Raw genomic sequence first — 17,354 nt, 5'->3', positions numbered from 1 at the left:
TCCTAGATGGGCGTAACTACCATAGGTGAAAGGGGTGCAGCTGCTATGAGGCTCAGAGCCGAGGGGGGCTCATCTTCCATGTCAAAGTTATGTGTTAAATAAATTTTTCAACATTGGATGGTATATAGGGGACCTTACGAACGTTTGTTATGGGTCCTTCAAATACCTAGTTCGCTTAGATGCTCTACCATTCTCTATCTATACTGCTTCTTTTCGGAAATCAACAAGCTCCTTTGGATTCAGATCTCTCATCGTCAGTGCTGACTTTTCGTCTTGGATGTCCTCTCGCCACATCAAACTCACTCAATCCTTAAAAAACTGAATTACTGATATCCTCACCAGTCAACGGAAGCTGCCTGCCTGACATCTAAAGTACTGTGCTAAAGTTTTAGGCAAGTGTGGAAAAATGCTAAAAGTAAGAATGCTTTCAAAAATATAAGTGTTAATAGTTTATTATCAATTAATGAAATGCAAAGTGAATGAACGGAAGAGAGATCTATATCATATCAATATTTGGTGTGACCACCCTTTGCCTTAAAAACAGCATCAATTCTTCTAGGTACACTTGCACACGGTTTTTGAAGGAACTCGGCAGGGATGTCTTCTGTGGATGTAGGCTGTAGTGAAACTTTATATATATATATATATATATATATATATATATATATATAGACAAAGACTGATAGGCGGCACTCAGCGACTTTTAAGAAAAGTAACTTTTAATCCAACGGCGTGTCGGGCGGGTGCCCGTTATCAAGGATATTCATGTCATGAACATTTCACATCTAAATATACCCAACAATCTTAGTAATCAAGACAAGGATGCTACTCACCTGAACCACGCGGCCTCCCGACACTCACCGACTCAGCGCCCCTTGAGATGCATCCCAGTGGCGTCATCAGCCGCGCCGCTCAGGTGTCAGCAGCCTCGATCTCCCCTTGGTTGCCATGGCTACCTAAAAGCAATACAAAATCTTTAATACACAATTACATACATACAAAAAATACATAAGTCACACATTTAATAAGCAGCAATATATCCGCTCCAACTAATCCTTTAATTACAAGCTTGTTCCTGTTAAAGTATGAAGAGGCTCATTTACTGCACGTCTCATTAACCCCATAGTGCTATTTTTTTCATAAAATCTCATTATTACAGAGCTGAATATTAGCCCTATCAATGCTATGAACTAATCAAAAAACATAATCAGAAAACTTAGCCCAAAAACTTTATATCAAATTGAAGAGGATTTATAAAAAACAGTGAAGACCCAGTGTCTCATTAAGGCCTCTCGGGTCCATGGTATCCAGCCTAAAAATCCATCTGGATTCAGCCTGTAGTAACGCCCTACCTCTGTTGCCCCCTCTGATGTTAAATGGTATATGGTCAATTATTCTTGACCTCAAATCGGCCACTCCATGCTTTGCCATTAAGAAGTGCTTAGCCACTGGCTGTTCGCTATTACCTTGGTTGAGGGCCGCCCTAATCGCGGATCTATGGAGCGCCATGCGTTCCTTAAATTGCCTCTCTGTCTTGCCCACATAGTGTAAGCCACATGGGCAAGACAGGAGGTACACCACGCACGTACGTGGTGCTACAGGTCACTGCATGTCTAATGGAGTATTTAACTCCTGTATAAGGGTGATGAAAGATATCAACTATTGTAGCTCCTCTACACGTGATACATCCCAGACAACGGGAGTAACCCTTTCTTTGGCTCAAGAAGTGTTGTGGTTTGTTGGCATTTTTCAGCCTAGCTACATCTAATTTAACCAAACGATCCTTGAGGATTCGCCCTCTCGTATAACTGGGTAGTAACCGTGCATCCAATAATTCAGGTAACTCATGGTCTGTGTTGACTATCGGCCATAGTTTTTTGGCGATTCTAGTCGTCGTAATGGTATTTGTATTAAACCTGTTGACCCAAGGGATCACCTTAGATGATTCATCTATGTTAGTCCTAGGTTGAAGCAGTGTCTCCCTGGGTAATTGCATGACTTGTTCTTTAGTCTGCAATAGATGCTCCTTATTATACCCCCTATTCACAATTTTTTTTATCATATTGTCCATCTCTTTGTCTAATTGCCCAATGTCGCTAGTAATTCTGCGTACTCTCAATAATTGTGAATAAGGTAACCCATACCGTAATGGTTGAGGGTGGCAACTGGTGCTATGGAGGATCGTGTTTCTATCCGTTGCCTTAGTATAAACGGACGTATGTAATATTCCTTCAACCTGTTTGATCTTAACATCCAAAAAGTGAATCTCCTCTTCTGAGATATTAAAGGTCAATTGTACCTCATGTCCCGTTTGGTTATGTTTATTAAGGACACTTATTAAGTCCTCTTTGGTACCTGCCCAGAATATTAGAAGGTCATCTATAAACCTATGGTAAAGCAATAAATGACTGGAGAAGCTAGGCAATAGGAGAAATTTCTCTTGCTCTACCTTGTACATATAGGCGTTGGCATACGATGGGGCCACATTGGACCCCATCGCACACCCCGCCACCTGTAGGTAGAACCTATTATCATAAATGAAGTAATTCCTTTCAAGAATTAACTGCACCAATTTCAAGAATAAACGTATGGGTGGTCCCTCATAATGTGGGTTATCTTTAATCAGATATTCAACTGCCTCAACACCTTGCTTGTGTGGGATGCAAGTGTATAAACTTGTGACATCCGCACTACAAAGCAAGGTGTGAGGGGGAACTCTGCCTAACTCATTAAGTCTTGTTAATAAGTGGGATGTGTCTTTCAAATAGGATGGGATCTTTTGCACACAAAGGTTTAAGTAACTATCAAGATACACTGAGATGGGTTGATAGAGAGACCCCCTTGCCGATATGATCGGCCTTCCAGGGGGGGGGGGTCTATCAACCCCTTGTGTACCTTTGGTACTGTGTAGAAAATTGGTGTGACTGGATAAGTCACTGTTAATGTACTAACTATCTCTGCCGCCATATCACCCTCATCCATTGCCTCTTTCAAAATTTGTTCCAACTCTTTCTTGAATTCTTTAGTAGGGTCCCTTGTTAATTTATTATCAATTTTGATATCTGACAATTGCCTCATGCATTTTCTATCATAATCATCAATGTTCTGGACAACTATCGAGCCGCCTTTATCGCCTTTCCTTATCACTATATCAGTCCTCTTCTCCAGAGCCAATAATGCTTGAACCACTTGTTTGCATCATTCTCCCTGTGGGTCTACGGGTTCTCCTATCCCATCTGGGTGTGTTAGTTCTTGACATTTCACTTAGCCATGAGTATACTCGTCTATGCTGGTAATCATTTTGGACCTTAACCAGCTTTTCTTTTTTAAAACTTATAAGATCCATTTTATAACGCTCAATTTGTTGTTGCATTTTCTCGAGCCAATTGATTTGTTGATCCCCTTCCAGGGTGGCTCTATGGGCTATTTCAAAATTAGCAATTTTACCCTTAGTATCTTTTAACTCCTTTGCTGATTCTTCGATTACGAGCAGCATTAAGTCCATAGAGCACTTGTTAAGGATCGATATCCATCGATGGCAAAAATTCACATTAAATCTCCCGATGGTTGGTATATTACAGATACGGAACCTGCGTGGGATCTGCTTTTCTTTAAAGTAACTAGACAATGATATTCCATGGTATAAGAAATCCAGTTCATGTTTTCTCAATCTGTACCATTCTTTATATAATTCCTCTTTAGGTGTAACGTATCCCTCATCAAATAAAGGTTCCTTGAATAAAATCGCTTCAGCCTCCAAATCGGAGTAACTAAAGGTTTCACTGATTTCTATTTGGGCAAAAGGGTTAGATTGCGCTGCTGCGTCATCCATCTTACTTAGAAACCTGCGGAGCCTTGCTTATGCTGCTTACACTACTATAATACTTAAATCCTTCAATTCCTTGCAGTGTTACACATTGCTGTGTCAGTTGCAGGGGAATAATAATACCTCCTGTTGGTCTCTTGAATCCGTTTGCGGTGCCCTGGACTGGATGGCTGCACACACAATGTTGGCAGCCTCCTATGTATATGTCCACCAATGTCCCGGCACTCACTAGTAAATAACAAGTACTTGCGCTGGTGCCCTCCTAGGAACAAGGCTGTTCCAATGCATAGACAAAGACTGATAGGCTGCACTCAGCGACTTTTAAGAAAAGTAACTTTTAATCCAACGGCGTTTCGGGCGGGTGCCCGTTATCAAGGATATACATGTCATGAACATTTCACATCTAAATATACCCAACAATCTTAGTAATCAAGACAAGGATGCTACTCACCTGAACCACGCGGCCTCCCGACACTCACCGACTCAGCGCCCCTTGAGACGCATCCCAGTGGCGTCATCAGCCGCGCCGCTCAGGTGTCAGCAGCCTCGATCTCCCCTTGGTTGCCATGGCTACCTAAAAACAATACAAAATCTTTAATACACAATTACATACATACAAAAAATACATAAGTCACACATTTAATAAGCAGCAATATATCCGCTCCAACGAATCCTTTAATTACAAGCTTATTCCTGTTAAAGTATGAAGAGGCTCATTTACTGCACGTCTCATTAACCCCGTAGTGCTATTTTCTTCATAAAATCTTATTATTACAGAGCTGAATATTAGCCCTATCAATGCTATGAACTAATCAAAAAACATAATCAGAAAACTTAGCCCAAAAACTTTATATCAAATTGAAGAGGATTTATAAAAAACAGTGAAGACCCAGTGTCTCATTAAGGCCTCTCGGGGCCATGGTATCCAGCCTAAAAATCCATCTGGATTCAGCCTGTAGTAACGCCCTACCTCTGTTGCCCCCTCTGATGTTAAATGGTATATGGTCAATTATTCTTGACCTCAAATCGGCCACTCCATACTTTGCCATTAAGAAGTGCTTAGCCACTGGCTGTTCGCTATTACCTTGGTTGAGGGCCGCCCTAATCGCGGATCTATGGAGCGCCATGCGTTCCTTAAATTGCCTCTCTGTCTTGCCCACATAGTGTAAGCCACATGGGCAAGACAGGAGGTACACCACGTACCTGGTGCTACAGGTCACTGCATGTCTAATGGAGTATTTAACTCCTGTATAAGGGTGATGAAAGATATCAACTATTGTAGCTCCTCTACACGTGATACATCCCAGACAACGGGAGTAACCCTTTCTTTAGCTCAAGAAGTGTTGTGGTTTGTTGGCATTTTTCAGCCTAGCTGCATCTAATTTAACCAAACGATCCTTGAGGTTTCGCCCTCTCGTATAACTGGGTAGTAACCGTGCATCCAATAATTCAAGTAACTCATGGTCTGTGTTGACTATCGGCCATAGTTTTTTGGCGATTCTAGTCGTCGTAACGGTATTTGTATTAAACCTGTTGACCCAAGGGATCACCTTAGATGATTCATCTATGTTAGTCCTAGGTTGAAGCAGTGTCTCCCTGGGTAATTGCATGACTTGTTCTTTAGTCTGCAATAGATGCTCCTTATTATACCCCCTATTCACAAACCTGAGTCGGTGAGTGTCGGGAGGCTGCGTGGTTCAGGTGAGTAGCATCCTTGTCTTGATTACTAAGATTGTTGGGTATATTTAGATGTGAAATGTTCATGACATGTATATCCTTGATAACGGGCACCCGCCCGAAACGCCGTTGGATTAAAAGTTACTTTTCTTAAAAGTCGCTGAGTGCCGCCTATCAGTCTTTGTCTATGCATTGGAACAGCCTTGTTCCTAAGAGGGCACCAGCGCAAGTACTTGTTATTTACTAGTGAGTGCCGGGACATTGGTGGACATATACATAGGAGGCTGCCAACATTGTGTGTGCAGCCATCCAGTCCAGGGCACCGCAAACGGATTCAAGAGACCAACAGGAGGTATTATTATTCCCCTGCAACTGACACAGCAATGTGTAACACTGCAAGGAATTGAAGGATTTAAGTATTATAGTAGTGTAAGCAGCAATAGCAAGGCTCCGCTGGTTTATAAGTAAGATGGATGAAGCAGCAGTGCAATCTAACCCTTTTGCTCAAATAGAAGTCAGTGAAACCTTTAGTTACTCCGATTTGGAGGCTGAAGCGATTTTATTCAAGGAACCTTTATTTGATGAGGGATACGTTACACCTAAGGAGGAATTATATAAAGAATGGTACAGATTGAGAAAACGTGAACTGTATTTCTTATACCATGGAATATCATTGTCTAATTACTTTAAAGAAAAACAGATCCCACGCGGGTCCCGTATCCGTAATATACCAACCATCGGGAGATTTAATGTGAATTTTTGCCATCGATGGATATCGATCCTTAACAAGTGCTCTATGGACTTAATGCTGCTCGTAATCGAAGAATCAGCAAAGGAGTTAAAAGATACTAAGGATAAAATTGCTAATTTTGAAATAGCCCATAGAGCCACACTGGAAGGGGATCAACAAATCAATTGGCTCAAGAAAATGCAACAACAAATTGAGCGTTATAAAATGGATCTTATACGTTTTAAAAAAGAAAAGCTGGTTAAGGTCCAAAATGATTACCAGCATAGACGAGTATACTCATGGCTAAGTGAAATGTCAAGAACTAACACACCCAGATGGGATAGGAGAACCCGTAGACCCACAGGGAGAATGATGCAAACAAGTGGTTCAAGCACTTCTTTGAGTGACATTGATAATCCAGTATCCATAGTATCCCAAGGTTCACGACCCCCTTTAGGGACCAGACCCCGCATGCCTATAGGGGCAGCCTCGCATGAAGAACGAGGAGAGGCAAACAATGCCAGAGGCAAGGTCACCACCAAGAGACCCCCACGGAGGAAATGAACATTGTCTTCAATCTTTCCAATAAACCCTTATCTCATATAGAGGTTCAAGTTCTGTCAAAAGGACTATCGTTCATTCCGACTGAAAAACCAGACGCTTTCCAATGGACAGTTGATACCTTTAAATTGAATCGGACCCTCCGTCTTAAAGATCATTTTGGTAAAACAACCCAGGAAGCATGAGGACTAACGGAAGGGACTACTACATCTATACCGAAATCACTTCAGAAATTCAAACAGAGATCTAAATTTGATCCGATGACTATTAATCCATCCATAAAGACTTTCTCTAGACTTTTAGATCAACAAGTCAGTGCATTGCCGTCTAAAACTAAATATACCAATAATCTTTCTAAAAATGAGTATATGGCATTATTGGCTCTGGAGAAGAGGACTGATATAGTGATAAGGAAAGGCGATAAAGGCGGCTCGATAGTTGTCCAGAACATAGATGATTATTATGATAGAGAATGCATGAGGCAATTGTCAGATATCAAAATTGATAATAAATTAACAAGGGACCCTACTAAAGAATTCAAGAAAGAGTTGGATCAAATTTTGAAAGAGGCAATGGATGAGGGTGATATTGCGGCAGAGATAGTTAGTACATTAACAGTGACTTATCCAGTCACACCAATTTTCTACACAGTACCAAAGGTACACAAGGGGTTGATAGACCCCCCCCCTGGAAGGCCGATCATATCGGCAAGGGGGTCTCTCTATCAACCCATCTCAGTGTATCTTGATAGTTACTTAAACCTTTGTGTGCAAAAGATCCCATCCTATTTGAAAGACACATCCCACTTATTAACAAGACTTAATGAGTTAGGCAGAGTTCCCCCTCACACCTTGCTTTGTAGCGCGGATGTCAAAAGTTTATACACTTGCATCCCACACAAGCAAGGTGTTGAGGCAGTTGAATATCTGATTAAAGATAACCCACATTATGAGGGACCACCCATACGTTTATTCTTGAAATTGGTGCAGTTAATTCTTGAAAGGAATTACTTCATTTATGATAATAGGTTCTACCTACAGGTGGCGGGGTGTGCGATGGGGTCCAATGTGGCCCCATCGTATGCCAACGCCTATATGTACAAGGTAGAGCAAGAGAAATTTCTCCTATTGCCTAGCTTCTCCAGTCATGTATTGCTTTACCATAGGTTTATAGATGACCTTCTAATATTCTGGGCAGGTACCAAAGAGGACTTAATAAGTGTCCTTAATAAACATAACCAAACGGGACATGAGGTACAATTGACCTTTAATATCTCAGAAGAGGAGATTCACTTTTTGGATGTTAAGATCAAACAGGTTGAAGGAATATTACATACGTCCGTTTATACTAAGGCAACGGATAGAAACACGATCCTCCATAGCACCAGTTGCCACCCTCAACCATTACGGTATGGGTTACCTTATTCACAATTATTGAGAGTACGCAGAATTACTAGCGACATTGGGCAATTAGACAAAGAGATGGACAATATGATAAAAAAAATTGTGAATAGGGGGTATAATAAGGAGCATCTATTGCAGACTAAAGAACAAGTCATGCAATTACCCAGGGAGACACTGCTTCAACCTAGGACTAACATAGATGAATCATCTAAGGTGATCCCTTGGGTCAACAGGTTTAATACAAATACCATTACGACGACTAGAATCGCCAAAAAACTATGGCCGATAGTCAACACAGACCATGAGTTACCTGAATTATTGGATGCACGGTTACTACCCAGTTATACGAGAGGGCGAAACCTCAAGGATCGTTTGGTTAAATTAGATGTAGCTAGGCTGAAAAATGCCAACAAACCACAACACTTCTTGAGCTAAAGAAAGGGTTACTCCCGTTGTCTGGGATGTATCACGTGTAGAGGAGCTACAATAGTTGATATCTTTCATCACCCTTATACAGGAGTTAAATACTCCATTAGACATGCAGTGACCTGTAGCACCACGTACGTGGTGTACCTCCTGTCTTGCCCATGTGGCTTACACTATGTGGGCAAGACAGAGAGGCAATTTAAGGAACGCATGGCGCTCCATAGATCCGCGATTAGGGCGGCCCTCAACCAAGGTAATAGCGAACAGCCAGTGGCTAAGCACTTCTTAATGGCAAAGCATGGAGTGGCCGATTTGAGGTCAAGAATAATTGACCATATACCATTTAACATCAGAGGGGGCAACAGAGGTAGGGCGTTACTACAGGCTGAATCCAGATGGATTTTTAGGCTGGATACCATGGCCCCGAGAGGCCTTAATGAGACACTGGGTCTTCACTGTTTTTTATAAATCCTCTTCAATTTGATATAAAGTTTTTGGGCTAAGTCTTCTGATTATGTTTTTTGATTAGTTCATAGCATTGATAGGGCTAATATTCAGCTCTGTAATAATGAGATTTTATGAAGAAAATAGCACTATGGGGTTAATGAGATGTGCAGTAAATGAGCTTCTTCATACTTTAACAGGAACAAGCTTGTAATTAAAGGATTAGTTGGAGCGGATATATTGCTGCTTATTAAATGTGTGACTTATGTATTTTTTGTATGTATGTAATTGTGTATTAAAGATTTTGTATTGTTTTTAGGTAGCCTTGGCAACCAAGGGGAGATCGAGGCTGCTGACACCTGAGCGGCGCGGCTGATGACGCCACTGGGATGCGTCTCAAGGGGCGCTGAGTCGGTGAGTGTCGGGAGGCCGCGTGGTTCAGGTGAGTAGCATCCTTGTCTTGATTACTAAGATTGTTGGGTATATTTAGATGTGAAATGTTCATGACATGTATATCCTTGATAACGGGCACCCGCCCGAAACGCCGTTGGATTAAAAGTTACTTTTCTTAAAAGTCGCTGAGTGCCGCCTATCAGTCTTTGTCTATGCGTTGGAACAGCCTTGTTCCTAGGAGGGCACCAGCGCAAGTACTTGTTATATACTAGCTGAAGTAACCGGTGTTGCCTGGGTTTAAATCTTTTATTTACTAAGTTAGGCATCCTAGAACAATTGCCACCCCTCTGTGAAGTTTTCATCCAAATCCATCAAGTGGAAGGCCCAGAACAGGCTCCCCAGGTCAAAGTAATACCCAGCGTACACCAACAGGAGGTTCGAACGGGACCTCAACCCCCTAGTTTGTCTTCTGAGATCCAATGTTACCACTCTGTGAAGGTTTCGTCCAAATCCATCCAGTGGAAGGCTCAGAACAGGCTCCCCGGGCCAAAGTTGTGCCCAGCGTACACCAACGACCCTAACCCCCTAAAACCTGACCAGGATCCAACTAGACCACCTCACGTTGGGTTCATCTAAATCAGTGCAACGGTGTCCGAATGCATAACCAGACAAACAAGCAAACAGACCAATGCATATATATATATATATATCTCCTTGCCTTACTTTTACTTTCATTTGCAACGGCACCTAACATTTGGTTGCTGACACCCTGCTGCTTATTTAGGTGTTATGCAGCTATGTTTAGAAATCATGTATTTGTCCTGCATTGTTTGTACTGTTAATAACTTGTTTTCTTGTGTACCCATTTGTTTAAAAAAAAAAAACAGTGCTTCCATAAGAGATAGTAGGATGTCAACAGCTCTGAACAGAGTTGCTTCCTTTACAGTGATAGGGACGGACCGATAGATTTGTCTCCATTGTGCCCTGACCCCACTTATGTCTTAGTAAGTATTTTGCACAATCTCATCGCCCCCTCACATTTCCTTCCTCTGACTCAGCAATAGCCTCTCCTGCAGTTCATAATTTGATCATCTCATGAGCAGTACACCTAACACACCATCAGTATTGTGCAGGATGGGGGCTTAAGAAAATGTATTGGGCTGTGTGCTATATTCTGCTCGCAGAGAGGAATAACTGGATGCTGGGAGCTTGATAGGAGCCATTAAGTTTATATGAGCACCAAAGAAGAACTGAAAAAACTTAATGGGCAAGGTGTGTGGAAAGGTGGATTTAATATAGATCTGGGATGCAGAGAAGGATGGGACTATCAAAACGGGCCAGATGAACAAATGAGTAAGGTATTCCAGAAATATCAGGGAGCTCTATTGTACAAGACAGGGTATATGGTAAATTTCATAGACCAGATCAGGATGGCTCACAGTTCAAGGATGTTTTTATCCAGATTACACCCACATTGCCATTAATAGATCTCTCTAGAGCACACGTGCCGCTATAACGCTTCCTGCTTTGCCTCTTTACCGAGACGAAGCAGGAAGCACTAACAATGAGATGTATGAACATCTCATTGTCCGGAGCGTGGTAGTGAAAACTTCCCCCTCCAGGGATCTCCGCTAGAGCCCACAGCGCATCAGCCTAGCGCTGATGCGCTGTGTCACACTCCCGGCCGGCTCCACTGAGCATGCGTGGGATCTTGCAAGCATTGCGAGATCCCGCGTGTAGCCCTGGAGCTGGCAGCCCCCGCAGCACGGACAGCGTTGTCCCTGGGTAATATGGTTATTAACTCCAGCACACTAGGAACAGGATTAAGCATTATTCTTTTCCCTGCCGGCACTAACATTGTCAATGCTGCCGCTATTGCTAATCAATGTGCCAAGTACTATACAAAACTTTACAATTTGTCCCTAGACCCAACTACCATTCAGCCTTCATACTCTTCTATTCAGTCCTTTTTTGGAGGGATTGGACTTGCCTTCTCTATCTGCAGACCAATTAAGTACGCTCAATGCCCCCTCGACAGTCCAGGAGGTGGAACTGGTCATCCGGTCCCTCCCTAATGGCAATGCTCCTGGCACAGACTGTTTTATTAATTATTTCTATGTATCATTTTGTGACCATTTGATCGATCCCCACACTTACGGCTATGTTCACCGAGGTCACTGGAGACGATTCAATTGTTTACATGGCGGCTATTTTTTAGGGCGCATGACTGAGCAATTCAATTGTTGTTCTGTTCGGGCGCGATAGCCGCTGGCACCTGCATTTCTCTTTGCACCCTCAAGAGATTGTTAGCAAAAAGTGCGATAACCTCGTGGTTAGGATGCCCGAACCACAGTTTGGGTGCCCTAACCAGGACTTTAGACGGGTTTAGCCGTTTTACATGGCTAAAACCAGTCTAATAGAACAAGAAAATGGCGATAATTAATGGGCGTTCAGAACAATTGAATTGCAAAACTGGGTGCCATTAATTATCGCTGCACACACAACAATTGAATCGCCCCCACTGACGCTGGGAAATTCCCATCTGAAATGTTGGAGACACAAGTCGTGACTCTCCCTAAACCATGGAAAGTGTATTTTAAGAATTACCACCCTATAACACTTCTAAATGGTGATGTTAAGCTTTATGCAAAGTTAATTTCCAATAGTCTTAGCCCTCTCCTCCTCTTCCTCATACATCCAGACCAGGTGGGATAGATATGCCTCCGATAATACCAGGACAATTTTTAACCTGATTGATTCTCTTTCATCCTCTGGGATTGGTTTAGTGTTACTATCCCTTCATACTGAAAAGGCATTTGATAGACTAAACGGTTACATTCTGTATGTGTTCTGTGCTTTCTCAATTTGGCTTTCGGAACCAAATACTTTTAATTTGTTTTGGCTCTTTATAGTGCTCCTCTGCTAGGGTGTTTAGCAATGGATTTCTGTCTGGAGAGTTTTCCATCACTCTTGGCACCCGACAGGATGCCTCATCTTTGTTTTAGCTACCAGACTATTTTCTGCTAAGATTCGTGCTGCCACAGAATTCCCTGAGGTAAGGGTTGGGGATCTGACTCGCAAACTTTCTCTCTTTGCAGATGGTGTTCTCCTTTTTGTCTCAGAGCCTTTGACCTCGCTGCCGTGTCTCCATAGATTGCTGGAAAGCTATACTAAGGTCTCTTACTACAAATTGAATGTTTTCAAATCGGATACTTTACCTACCAATCTTCCAGAACCCCCGTATTATCACTCTGCTGGCAGACCACCTCACTTCCGTAGCTTGGGATTCATATCCCACCGACCCCTTTCTTTGTTTTTGATGATAATCTACTGTCTAAGACTGAGCAGTTATCATCTTAAACTAAAGTTCTGGCTGTCTTATAATATTTCCTGGTTGCGCCTTATAGCTACATTTAAAATGTCCTTGCTATCTAGGCTAATGTATCTATTTTGCACAATCCCATTTGTTTTTCCCAAGAAATATTTGGACAAATGTCGGGCTATTTTTTCTACGGATGGAAATATCACTCCCCGAAGATATCACATTCTCAGTTGATCCTGGCCAAAAGACTGGCTGGGGCTGGTGTTCCCTGATCTTGATAGGTATCAGGAAGCTTGCCTTATAGATCAACTTAGAGAGTTGGTCCGCTTGCCCATGGTCAAGAAATGTGTGCCTCAAAATGGTGTGTTGTCCAGAATAACCCTTTAGTTGACCTTGTTCTTCTAGCTCCCTGATCCTTTTGTCCACGAAAAACTTCCCTGCATGTTTGGGAGAAGTTGCTTTCTCAGCTACAAAATGTCTATTTCCCTACTATTGATCTCTGTATTATGTCCCTTTCTAAACTGCTCCCCAATTTCAATGTGTCTGTGTGGCATTCTTGTGGTATTAAGACCTTGGAAAACCTTATGGATAATGGCGCCTTGCTTACGTTTTCCCATTTGCAGGAACGTTACTCTCTGCCCTCTAAGGTCCTCTTTCAGGTATTATCAGATTAGAATGGTTTAAAAGTGTTACACAGCCTTTAGGGACCTAGCGACTTGTTGTCCCTTCTTCTGTCCGGTAGGGGGTGGGGAAATATCTCCTATTGGTATTGGTTTATGCTTCAATTACTTCAGTATGTTTAGTCACTTTGCGTGGCTCGCTGGGAGCTTGACTTGGGCCATTCTATCTCTGATGCTTAGTGGGAGCTGATTTACACAATGTCCTATCGTATTTCTAGATGAGTAAACCATTCTGAAATGTATATTACATTTTTATAAAGGCTATATCTTACTCCTGATCGTCTACATATTATGTGGTCGACGCAATCTAAGTTTTGTTTTTCGGAACTATGGTGAGGTCGGCCATATTTAAAGTTTTTTGAGCCTGTCCCATGCTCCGGACCTTTTAGGAGGAGGTTTTTTTCCCCTGAACAGCACAGCGTTGGGGATATCTCTAACCCCTACCCTGATCCTACGTTTCTCCACCTGTACCTTGCTTTACTACAACCATTCCAAAAATACGAATTAGGACATATCTTTATAGCGACACAGGCTGCTATAGCTTAATGTTGGAAGCAACCTATCCCTCCCCCATTGCTCAAAATGTTTCATACATTTTTTCGATTTCGAGATGGAAACCGTTTATACGCCCTACTGATTTCCGTTAATGAAATGGTGGGCCTGGCTTGAATATGTCACGGATGGTGAAGGTGCTCAATTTATTCATAAACCTTCCCTGTCTGACCCACTTCAGTTCAGTTTTATTGAGGATGACTCCTCTTGATACATGTTTAAATGTATACACTCCATGCTTTCTTGTTTTGCTGTTGCCGATATGACTTGTTAGACGTTTTCTTTATAATATGTTATGTATGTTTGATTCCTCCTATGTACCCATTCCTCCTTCTGCCTCCCCCTTCTTTTTCTTTCTGTACCTCTTTATTGCTATTTTCTCAATAAACATGATTGATGATAAAAACGAAAGGGAGTGATGGGCCAGTTATGTAGGCCCTTCTACTGTTATTGCTTCTTCTGCACCCATGTTGTCTCACAGGTTCCCTAGTATATAACAAGTTGTATGTGAACAGGCTGCCAGGCAGCTTGGTATGCTGGGGGACTCCATTAAATGGTGCAGGGTTCTGTCTGAGTGACCTATGAAATGTGTCTAATTTATATACAAAGATGTTATAGAGAACTAAAACTAAAAAAAATGTATAGTGTGTGTGTGTATGCACCTATTTGTGTATGCCTGTTTGTATATATTTTTATACATGTTACGTTGTAACAAGTAAGCACATTCATGTAATCTTAGGGCCTGATTCAGCAAAGATCGCAACTGCGATTATGCACGCAATCGGCCGATTGTTGCATTCTGCTCATGCGTATCCATCGCATTACGTTTGCGCGAACACTCCACTGCGATCGGGCAGTCACTACACAGACCCATCACAGAGTGATTGACATAGTGACCATTTGGGGGAGGTGACTGGGGGGTGGTCGGCAAAACACCGGCGTGCAAGGGCGTTTGAGCGCCGTTGCATGAGCGTGCATAAATTATCCACTGCGATGTTATAAGCAGCTTGTGTACTCACTGTGTGCAACGTGGTTAGCAATTCCTTAGTAAGGTCAGAGCATGTGCAAGTGTGCGTGAGGCTGCGATGTTACTCGAAGTTACCGATGGTTTTGCAGTCTTGCTAAGTATTACGGATGTGTGTAAGGTAAGGTGGGCATTCTTATGTTGTGCTGCAATGGCATAGGCATCGCAATGGATTAGCATATCATCAGACGTAATCGCAGCCACGATCCTTGCTGAATCAGGCCCTTAGTCAAATCTTTAGTTAAAAGGAATAAATTAAATTCCCCAGGCAATGCAAGGCACATTTGCTAGTAATAAATGCTGATAATAAACTGCTTCTTTGATTACTGGTAGTGGTCGTTGAGTAATGTTTCTGTGTGAAATGTCTGTCATTTAGGCATTTGATGTGGTGGAGAGAAGTTTCCTTGAGTCTATTGATGATTCTTTAGCAGAGAAAGCAAGCCTCCTGTCCCAGCTGCCAGAGGTAACTATAGAGATGTATACAATAACAATATACATAAATAACTTGGTTTAGACAATTGTGAAATTTTGTTATTTAACTAGCTAGATTATGTTAAATTTAGTAATACGTATATTCTTCAATTAGCAAGTGCTGATACAGCCAGTAATGCATTACAGTGCCCATTTTAGGCCACAGTAGTTTAATCATACCTCCTATCATTGGAATGTTTTTACTATTGAAGGAGCTATGCCCCCCAAAAACCAGACACGACTTAAAAAAAAAAAAAAAAAAAAAGAAATCCATATGAACATCCTGACCGTGGGACAATCCCCTTAACCTGGGACAGTGATTTTGTTTTTGTGGGAATTCTCTTGCCAATGTATGAGACATATCACTAAAACATTTTTGTGATCAAAATATATACTCTTCACCATAAATGCATAACATGAGAAAAATTTATATAATAGGTGCATATCAGTGTATGCAGCACAATTACCCTCCTCCTACAAGATGGCTTGGCCTTGCAGAGAGAGAGAGGAGCTCTGATCCGATGTTAATATTTTGCCCATATTTGTCCCTCATGTTAAACTAGCATTTCCATGACCGCTTCCAGTTTACAAGAACACAGGAGACCTAAATCAGTAGCAGGACACTGGCAGAGAAATAAAGGTTTGCTCCTATAGCCTCTCACTACAGCAGCGCCACTAAGGAGGGCACCCTTCCATTTTGTTTCTAAATAAAAGCTCTTTTAGAGCAAAGTAAAACACCTAAAGGGCCAAGTTAATCCACAAGTGATTTTTTTATTTAATATATTTTCAGAATAATTTAACATATATTATATATAACTTTTTCCAAGTATAGTTTTCGATACCTTATATTAATTCTTTGCAGACATGCTAGACTGTTCCTGCAGCAGATTTTAAACATGTATTTTTAATACTCATAAGTAGTAACTGGAGTCTAAATTATAGTACTCCCACCCTCTGTGTTCTGCATTTGGATAGTGTAATTCTATAACTCCATCTGCTACTCGTGTCAGTGGTTAAATATCATACATTTAAATAGCTGCACTTGCCTGTATGACATGTCCCTTATGTTTATCAGGTCTCTATAGTTTTAGGATTCCAAATTTATGCAATAAATAGGATTCACTGTTGCTATTTAACATCAGTTAGCCAATTAATCTTGCCACACATGCACACATATCGATCATGTTGCTCGGATGAGATACAGGATCACTGACCGGTTTGGCTAAACACATTAGTGATCAGCATTAGCCTGTAGCTGAAGGGACCTCCTGTTGATTTTGTTTATTTTGCTGTTCAGAGAGTGAAATAGAATACTGTGTTCAAAGCTGCTTTGCAAGGATACTTGTGATGCTGCAAAAAAATATAATAAAATGTATTAAAAACCGTGCTTTATCTAATTATTTTTTTGTTGCTGAAATAGTTTCTTAACCAATGTTGGACTCGGGCATGAAGGGCCCACCACGGGAATGCAGCGGTAGGGGCCCATGCTTAAGAGGCGTGGTCAGCCACCAGAGGGGGTGTGGCCATCCACCATAACGGCTTGGCTAACCATTAGAGAGTGCATGGTTTGTGCCTCTTTATAAATATATAGTAAATACTGATAATGTACCAGATTGATAACAGCAATGCACTGTAGTGAATATACTATTGACTACAGTGCATTGCTGTTATCAATCTGGTACATTATCAGTATTTACTAAATATTTATAAAGTGGCACAGACCATGCCTGATTAAGATTTGGCAATAGAGTAAGAAAGCGCAAGTAACTGTGCATCTTGGTAAAACCATGTTGCATTGCAGGTTGGGTAGATGTAAAATGTGCAAAGAGATCTAGATTTGGGAGG

General features: G+C 41.7%; 1 protein-coding gene across 1 annotated transcript in view; it reads left to right on the top strand.

Annotated features, from left to right (window-relative positions):
* The window catches only part of TAB1 (TGF-beta activated kinase 1 (MAP3K7) binding protein 1), an 86,857-nt gene that overhangs the window by 25,011 nt on the left and 44,492 nt on the right, over positions 1–17,354 (top strand). Inside the window, exon 4 of the mRNA XM_088455075.1 lies at positions 15,415–15,501. Within this exon, the coding sequence (XP_088311201.1) occupies positions 15,415–15,501 (87 nt within the window). The remainder of the gene's footprint in view (positions 1–15,414; positions 15,502–17,354) is intronic.

This window comes from Taudactylus pleione, unplaced genomic scaffold (assembly GCF_031769625.1).
Source record: "Taudactylus pleione unplaced genomic scaffold, aTauple2 ptg000642l, whole genome shotgun sequence".
In the NCBI taxonomy this organism is placed as follows: Eukaryota; Metazoa; Chordata; class Amphibia; order Anura; family Myobatrachidae; genus Taudactylus; species Taudactylus pleione.
This window is presented reverse-complemented; position numbering and strand designations above follow the sequence as displayed.